This window comes from Juglans regia, chromosome 6 (assembly GCF_001411555.2).
Source record: "Juglans regia cultivar Chandler chromosome 6, Walnut 2.0, whole genome shotgun sequence".
NCBI classification, from domain to species: domain Eukaryota; kingdom Viridiplantae; phylum Streptophyta; class Magnoliopsida; order Fagales; family Juglandaceae; genus Juglans; species Juglans regia.
The window spans coordinates 32243481-32253066 of NC_049906.1; the positions used below are offsets into that span (position 1 = coordinate 32243481).

General features: G+C 33.3%; 1 protein-coding gene across 1 annotated transcript; it reads right to left on the reverse strand.

Annotated features, from left to right (window-relative positions):
* Positions 1-748: 748 nt before the first annotated feature.
* Positions 749-9321, reverse strand: LOC108986188 (phosphomethylethanolamine N-methyltransferase-like). The gene is made up of 12 exons (XM_018958719.2): positions 8911-9321; positions 8713-8828; positions 6383-6520; positions 6160-6297; positions 4355-4498; positions 3466-3576; positions 3236-3377; positions 2248-2528; positions 1566-1727; positions 1397-1450; positions 1235-1309; positions 749-1113 (listed from the first exon to the last, which is right to left on the reverse strand). Exons 1-12 carry the CDS (start codon positions 8924-8926, stop codon positions 1015-1017), a joined length of 1476 nt encoding a protein of 491 aa, XP_018814264.2. The 5' UTR covers positions 8927-9321; the 3' UTR covers positions 749-1014.
* Positions 9322-9586: the final 265 nt, after the last annotated feature.

Consider the following 9586-nt stretch of genomic DNA (forward strand, 5'->3'; position numbering starts at 1 on the left):
GGTATTTTTGTTTCACAGAGGAAATATATACTTGACTTGCTTGGGGAAGTGTTATGGATTAAAAGATTTACTTGAAGAATTGAGGGTTGAGAATTCACTACCTTTGAGATTATATTGTGATAATAAAGCTGCCATAGCCATTGCTCACAATCCGATACTTCATGATAGAACAACATATGTTGAAGTTGACAAACATTTCATAAAGGAGAAGATATATAGTGGACTGATCTGTTTGCCTGAACAAGTAGCTGATATATTTACCAAGGGACTGCCAAAGAAACAGTTTGAGAACTTGAACAGCAAGCTGGCCATCGAAGATATCTTCAAGCCAACTTGAGGGGGAGTGTTGGACGACTCAATCAGAATGTATTGTAGGGAATTTGTTGTAAATTTGTGAATATCTTAAAAGAGTTTTTTAGGAGATTTATCTTTTCTTTTTAAGAGTTATTTCTTTTCTTATCTATTTCTTTTTTTATCAATTAGTTATTTCTTTCCTGATCTATTTCAGCATTGTAATCTATAAATAAACCCTTGTAAATCTATTTTCAGTATGAACGAGAAAAGTAAACTTAAGTTTCTCTAGATATGTTGATTACACTAATGGGGGTAAATTCACCTGAAAAGCCCTTTACATCAAAATATCAAATACTTTTTTAAGTCACCAATCTGCCATAACCTATAAAGTCAATCACCAAAATATAAGAAGTTACGGGTAATGAAAATTGTTATACAATCAACAACCATTCTCTCCAACAAACATAAAGTAATCATATAATTGGTATCATTAGACTAAGCAAAGATAAAAGTCCAAATGCTTATTATTCTCTTTCTAATTGGCAAATTCATCAGCTTTCTCTATCTCATTATTTAAAGTTGAACAGGTTTTGCTGAAAAAATAAGGTAGGATGGTATCAAGATATCAACCATCTGATGCAACAATAATATAAACACCAAGACTGTTCTTAATGCATATTGATAGCTAGTAGAGATAGGGAAAATGAAGGGATAAGAGGATCATTTCTTCCTGGCAATGAACAGACCCCACCTCTGCTCGCCGGAAGAACTCCTGATAAGCTTCGCCTTCCATCCATCAACAATTTCATTGTAGTCCTCCTGCATATCATCAATCAACCAGGAAGGAAAAAAAAAAGAAAGAAACAAAACAATTAATACAAATTTTAAACACCAATCAAGAAGACAGCTAGACCAAAAAAAAAAAAGAGGAAAAGCGCACTTCAGAAAAGTCGCAGATGAATGCATCCTTGTCCTTCTCAACAGCATTCAATTCCTGCTGCAGAACGTGTATGAACTGATGCAAAAGTAAACTCTCTTAAGAGGAGGAATTTCAACATGATTCATATTTACAACATACAAATACACACGGATCTACATGAACCTGATCAGTACGATCCTCTGCAATGACCTCCTCAAAACCAGCATCACGAAGCATCTGTGCCACAGTTGAAACATAAGTTCATTATGTCCAAAGAAATATGTAGAGGAATGCCATGAAACGATTCACAGAAAGCATTAAACGAGAGAAACCTTTAATTGTAAACATATACCTGACCATATGCTTTAACGTCATATAGATCATACCCTCTTTGCTTAATATATGCAGTAAATTCTGGTGATGGAGTTCCAGCACTCTTGCAGTAATCACTGATAAGAATTTTACCCCCTGGCTTCAACCACTTGTAGAAGGATCTGAATAATCCAGGTTTGTCCTGAAAAGTTAACCGGAAACTATTCATGCATTTCAAAGAGGGAGAGAGCCTCCAAGCTAAACCCATAATAATTGCGTGGATAGAACACCTAGGAGATAAAAGTCTATATGCAGTAGGATTAGCCAACTTAAAAATCATACGGACAAGATATAACGGAGGTCTTGAATCTTGTAACCGAGCAAGCCATAGTCAGCACCATTGCAGAAAGATAGCATGATAAAAGCTCATAAGGTTCAATCATTGCCCACATATCTCGTATTCTTCTAATGAATTCTAAACAGGAATCTATAGAAAGGGCATTTAACGTCGGGTGGTACACACAATAACTGCTTCTAATACGAGATAAAGCTTTCAGATTCCAAATTATTGATGAAAAGAACAACATAAATAATACAAAACATAAACTGAAATGAACAATATAAATAAAATGAAAATGCAAACTTAATGAACAACATAAATAAAAGAAAATGCTTATAACTGTTCAAATAGAAACTATAACAGAAACAGAAAGCTGCCTTACTTGAATGTGCAAAATAGTGTCACGGCTATATATCACATCAAATGTGTTCTCAGGATATGTTTTCTTAGTGCAATCAGCAACTTCAAATTCGACCGAGCATTTCAAACCGATAGCACGCTCAAGAGCAAAAGAAATCATATTTATGGACAGATCGATCCCAACCACGTCGACATCAAAGTTCTCAGCCATATAGAAGTCACCTCCCCCAATGCCACATCCAACATCTAAGACCTTCTGGCCAGGCTTTAGTTCCAACTTTTGCACAAATTCTTTAGTTGTATCTGTCCAAAGACGAGATTCACTTAAACTTAATGACAGAGCTTTAGGATTAATTGGGCTATGAATTTTCCTTCACTCTTACGAAGGAAAAAATAAATTAAAAAAGAAACATACGTGCACAAGAAACAATATAATTGTTTTTCTGATTTATATAATTAGTTTCTAGGTTTTAAGTTCAAACTGAAATATTTAATCTGTGTACAAATTCTAGGTCATGATGTGGAGAATGAGTTACTGAAAAAATGCTAAAGAAAGAAAGAAAACATGCAATTCCTCAACATTGAGAATGTAAAAGAAACCATGAAAAGTTTTCATCAGACCAGCAAGAAAATTGACAAAAAGATGAAATTTTTTATTTAACTACAAAATTAAAAAAATCAAAAGAAAAAGAAAAAGGCAAAATTAGCTGCTTGCGTGTTCACATCCCAAAAAGTTATTGTCATAGAAACATCTTTAAGAACTTAGTGGAAAACATTTGTTGTTCAATTACCCATTTTTGTGCTTAATTTTCTTCTTTCTTTTTTTTGATAAGTAAGAAGAAATTTGATTGATATAAAGATAGGCATAGCTCAGGTATACCGGAGGTATACATGTGAGTACACGAAATTAAGAACTAGAAACCTTAATTTTCGTCTTTCTATCCTCTTTATTTTCACAATCAGATATAAAAAATGGGAGAGAGGGAGAGAGAATGGCCAGTAAAGCATACCTATCCCTCCTGTGCTCACAAAACCTTCCCCAAAGACACGCTCGTAACGTAAAATTCCATTGGATTTATACTGAACATTGTCTAAGAACCTCTGGAAACCCCTGTCATCTTGTGAACTGATCTTTTGCCATGTCCAGCAAATCTGTATTTCCAAAACATTAAATGTGCATCTTGTCAGACAACCAATCTAAGTAAAAGGATCAGATAATACACAAGCAATTTTGTATTACCTGGTTCTGATTCTTTTTGTTTCGCACATAAGCTCCAATACATTTGCAGCCAACAAGAGAGAGTTCAAATGAATCTCCTTTACCATCACGTAAATGGCACTCTTTAAAGACCTGCAGCACTATGATTTAGAGCCAATTTATGGCTATAACAAAAAATTTTATTTACAGACAGCACGTCACTATGCCACGCGTAGTTTGCATAAGAAAACGTGTAGATGAAACTATATATAGGGACCATATTCTATGTTTTTCTACAACTAGACACAGAAAGAAATAGTTTATAGAACTTGGTTATCCATTTTGTTGATGGATTTATTAGAGTACCGTATCTTGAAACAAAATAAAACTAAACTGGAGATTTTATATCCCAAAACACACAATTATGCAACTCAGCCCAAATGAATGGAAATTTGATTGAAAACCATTTCATTCTCTCTCTAGAAAACAAGAATAAATATGACAGCCTGGTTTCCAGGTTGAATGCATTCAAATCAAGTTCGATGTAATTAACTTGCCTCCACACAAAGTTCATATCAACACATTGAGGCCCCATTTGGATAGTGAAAGTGTTTCATCTCAACTCATCATTACAATTTTTTCAAATTCTCACACAAAATATAATAAACAATTCTACTTTTTCAAAACCCAAAATAATAATAATATTAAAAAATAATATTCTAACAATATTTTATTCAACTTTCAACTTTCATCTAAAATCATCTCATCTCATCTCACTATCCAAATGGGGCCAGTGTCAAGTTCAATGTGCAAGTGCTCATTTGTTTTCTTGCCACATTCACCCCCCACAGGCACAGCATTGAATAAAAAATAAGAAATTAAAAAAAAAAAAGAAGAAGAAGAAGACAAACTGAGATTCCACAAGGAAAACCTTTGTATAAAATCGGGGCTCCCGGTAGTGGGTTGGGTTGTACTTTCGCTTGCTATCTCCTGATTGGTGAAAACAAGACTCTCTAAAGAAAATAAACCCACCAACCTTCAGCCACTTGACCATTCTTTCAGCTAAATCCTCCACCTGCAATGCATTGAAAGAAATGTGTAGAAAATAAGCTAATTAGCTTGTTATTCCCAAGAAACCAGAAGTCGATGAAAGGCTGAATCTAACCTGTTTTTGTTAAATCATGAACAGGTATTGCACATGAAAATTGACATTATAATCGGAACAATAAAAAATGTACACTAACTTCAGCAATCAGTAGCATATGCAGAACCACACATGAATAAAATAGCATTGCAAGACAGTTATAAAGCTCTACTGGATATAAGAAGACCCGGTTGTAGCTATTAATAAGGAATAACAAAGCAATTGATATATGTATATTATGATATGTATACCTTACTATGCATAGAAAGTGGTCACCATTGACCTCAGTCCAAGGCAAGCAAGAATTTAAACATAATTTTTTATTTCTCTAAATTTTTTTTAATGATAATTCTGTCTTAACCTCCTTCAACTTCTGAAACAGCTTGACTAGTCTGTTTAACAATAACTTTCTTTGGAAATACTTGGTGGGAGACTAGTTTCCTGTTAAAGATTTTGATGATGGATTAACAGCACAGAAATTACCAAAAGAAACTAGGAAAGGAAAATGATATTAAGTTGGAGTAAAACAAAGAATGATTAAATGAGGGTGAGTTGATACTTTTCTTCTTTTTTATGGTAAATTCATACTCAACCCTAGAACTACCACCTCTTTTGCAATGCAACCTCTGAATTACCAACTATGACACTTGGCGTTGCAATTTGAAACTTCAGTTGTAATACGCACCTATGTGGTTTTTCAATTTTTTTTTTTTATAAGTTATGTGGTTTTTCAAAATTAGAACAGGTAGGGGCAAATGAGTTATTTTTAGGCCTAAACAAATGCACAGAGAGTGCAGATTGCAACTTAAGATTCAAAATGGGGTACCAAGTATCGAAATTGATCCTTCCAAGATCATGTTACAAAAAATCATAGTAATTTGGGAGATTATAACTTTTTTTTCCTTTTAGCAGGAAACGTACTGCTCTGCTCAAACCTTCAAAATTTGCAAGAGGACAGCGGTAGAGGTAAAATCCATTTTTGTTCAATTCTATTTATGCTTGATTGGCTATACTCATAAAGGCTCCCTTTTCTGATTTTCTAGAGTTTGCAGACTTTCATTCTTCCTCTTCTTCCCCCTAGCTGAGTGTTCCCTCTAGAATACTTCCAAATTATTTGAGTTAAGCCCCCCCTTTATGTTTTTTTATAAGATTACCTTATCAAAAATTTGTAATTTTTTCATTTTTAATTTTTGCCTTTGAAATTGGTAGAATTTTAGTTTCTAAACTCTGTCATGATACCAACATCTAAGTTATTGATCATAAGTACTTGTAAACACTGAGCCATACGAATAATGTCAATTCTTTTTAGTTACTAGAATCCACAGAGGCTTAATAATTAACATGAAAAACTATGTTAGTTATTAAGCCAATGTTGATTGTAGTAACTAAAAAGAATGATATAGTTTTTATGTCTCTTTGTTTTCCCTATTTGTATTCCTAATTGGGTGCTTTATTTTTGCATATACTTGTGCACTTGGGTTGCATCCCTTTGCACTTTACAATAAAATTGACCCATTAGCATAAAAACCTATACTCCGACTCCACTAAACTCAAAATAGCACCTAGCCTTTACTAATTTCAATATTACTTACCTCTTGATCGGAAAGATACATAAGTAGCCAATTGGAGAATATCAAGTCCACTGATTGTTCAGGTATTTTCAAGTCCGGGGATGTCACATCCGCACACATAAATTTGACATTCTTGAAGTGTCCATTAATGCTCTCATTCTGCAAGGAGACCATTGAAAAGTGAATAGTCAAATAATCCCCTCAAAAGCTAATAATCTTCAGCAAGGTACAGAACCACGATTACCTTCTTTATTACACTCTCAATGAAGTCCAGAGCAAGAAGGTGACCGGCCCTCTGAGCTAACTCACCAGTAAAACGACCAATACCTGCTCCGAGTTCCAAAACTGCTTTTCCATCGTACGGTGGGAGTAGTGAAAGTACCTATTTATAACCCAGTTAATTCAGTGTAGGATATTCAACAGCGAGCATATTAGCAACAAGCATATTAACAAACACAAAAATGGAATTATCAATTAAAAAAAAGTACTGTTTTAATTCTGTTACTCAGTTCCACGGAAGAAATTCTCATTATATCATTAGAAACTGCGTGTGATTGGCCAGAATTTTAAAACAACATAAGTCAAGAAATTTCTTTGAAAAGACTAGAGAAATTTTTAAAAAAAAAATATATATATATATATAGCTCACTCAATATAGTCAACAAAGTCCTCGGAAGTTGAAACAAGAGTCGTGACCGTATGTATAAACCAATGAGAGACGTGAAAGATTATATTACTAATGCCATGAAATTAAAAGAAAAAATACATAAAGAAAATGAAAGAAAATCTAAAACCCATAAAAATGGACTTTTATGCTTTGAGAGCCAAAGAGAGAAAGAAAGCTGTATGTATGGAGCTGGAATAAGTAAAAGTTTTCCAACAAGTAAGAAGATGACCAGCTACTCGCAAAGGTGTTATTTCAATATTGCCATCGCAAGCTTGTAGGCCCAAGTTAAAGCAAGAGCACAACTTGGCCGTACCCAATTGAACAATGGTCCATGAAAGGAAGAGTTGTGTTACTTTATTCTATTTCATTTTTCTTCGTACCTTATGGGTTTTATATATATTATTGGGAAAATTACGTATATAACCAATTAACCTATAGTCGCGTTATAAATTTGAAGAGAGAAGTGTGCAAAGAAAATATGGTAATTTGTCGAATATTGAATTTGAAACTCAGCAGCACCTGCAGATAAAACAGATAATTGGCAAATCCCATAGAAGCCCCTACGCCTAAAACTTTAAGCAGTAATTTCCACTTTCGAAGACAAACCATACGCCATTTTCCCATCACATTACAGTAGTCGGATCCCTCTTTTGAAGTCCACGCCGCATGTGAAAAGGGCACGTGCTTAAAGAATTGGTATTTGTTCACTTAAAAAATGGTAGGCGTTGGTTGCTAGGCGGAATGTCGGGATCAGTTAACAAGAACCCTAGAAAAGCACTGCTTCAAATATCCAAATGGGAGTCGAAAACTTTACCGAATTAATTATACTCAGGGTGCATTTGAATCTTTTAATTCATCATTATAATTTTTTTAAATTTTAACATAAAATATAATAAATAATTCAACTTTTTAAAATTTTAAAATAATATAATATTAAAAAATAATATTCTAATAATATTTTATGATCTCAATTCAACTCAATTTAACATCTAAATGTTATTTAAAAAATAATAAAAAAATAAAAATCAGATAGAAAAAACTAATTTGCCTCCCAAGTTGTACACCTCAACTTCATCGCTTGATAAGAAATTTTTTTTTTACTTAATAATTAAAGAAGTGATTTTAAATATATTAAAATATTTTTTTAAAAATATTTAAATATATTAAAAAAATAAAAAATAACCAGCGGTAAACTTGAGCGGGCTACTCTCCTGCGCCCGACTCAAATCAGATTTAGGTTGCGTTTGGATGTTGAAGTGAGTTGAGTTGAGATGATAAAATATTATTAAAATATTATTTTTTAATATTATTATTATTTTGAGATTTGAAAAAATTAAATTATTTATTATATTTTATATTGAAATTTGAAAAAATTATAATAATAAATTGAGATGAGTTGAGAAATGATTAATAACTAAACGAAACCTTAGTAAATACAACAGCACAGACACAAAAAAGATGTTCAATGTACAAGTCCAAATGTAGATTTAGGAGATATTTGAATTAGAAGATAACTTGAGATGAGTTGAGATAGATTATTAATAGTAATGAGATGAGTTGTGAATAGTAGTGAGATTTGTAAGTTAAAGTTACTGAATAGTACTAAATTGTAGTGAGATGAGTTGAAATGAATTGAAATGACTTGCAAATTCAAACGTCTCCTCAATACAGTGAAAAGGGGAAAAGGTTACTTCTCACTTACTATTTATTTATTATTTTTTTTATATTTAATTTTTTTTATTTAATAATTAAAAAAATGATTATTAATAAATTTATATATTTTTTAAATAATTAAGAATATTAAAAAATATTTAAAATAAAAAAATAAAAAGTAAATGGATAGTAGATAGGTCGTAAGCCTATCACTACCCCAGTAGAAATCAGAAAGACGGAGGAGAGGGATTTACTTCAGGTCGCTCTTCTTTGTCGAGATCGGAGGCTTTGGAGTCGAGCATCATAGCCTCGACGGTCAAATCCGCAGAGTGCTCAATCCAGTAGCTCTTCTGCATATCACGCTCTTGTTCTACAAAACGAACCATTTCCAAATCAAAAACCGATTCACCGACCTCAAATCCAAACCGAAACAAAACGACCAAATGGCGTACCTTGAATAGCATCCATTGCGGAAAAATTGCAAGGAAGGAGACGTAAAAAACACCAAGAGGGAAGGAAATGAGGGGATTTCTAAGAAATAAACCGAGATCGGGAAAAATGCGATGAGATTGGGCTTGGGGATGCAAAGGTTAACAACCCTCAATTGCAAGACGAGATCTGGAAAAGCTCCTCGATCTACGGTTGTATGACCTCCCCTTCTGCTGCATTAGCTCACAGCCTCACACGTCTCTCCCTTCTGTGCGCCTCTTCAGCACGAATGGAACTCTCACGAGTCACAATGGCTTGGTGTGCAGAGAAGGGCAGACAATTACATTAATATATAGTCTGTTTCGTGCATCTTTGGCGTTTATTGTTTTTTTCTTTCAAAGAGAAAACGGTGCGAAGCTGCGAACGGCAGAAGATGAACGGCGAGAATCTTGCAGAAACTCCCCCTTTATGACTTCAGCCCTCCAATGGACCCCTCCCACGTCATTCCTCTAATTAAAGGGTGACTCTATACCAACCGTTAATTATATTTGTTTTTTTTTTTTTTTACATGTAATTTTTTACTATTTTAAAAATATATATATATATAATATTATTAAAAAATACTTCTTTAATAATTAACTAAAAACAAAATTCCGTAGCCCAGCGAGATGAGTAATGTTTTCCTTCTGATAATTTTAA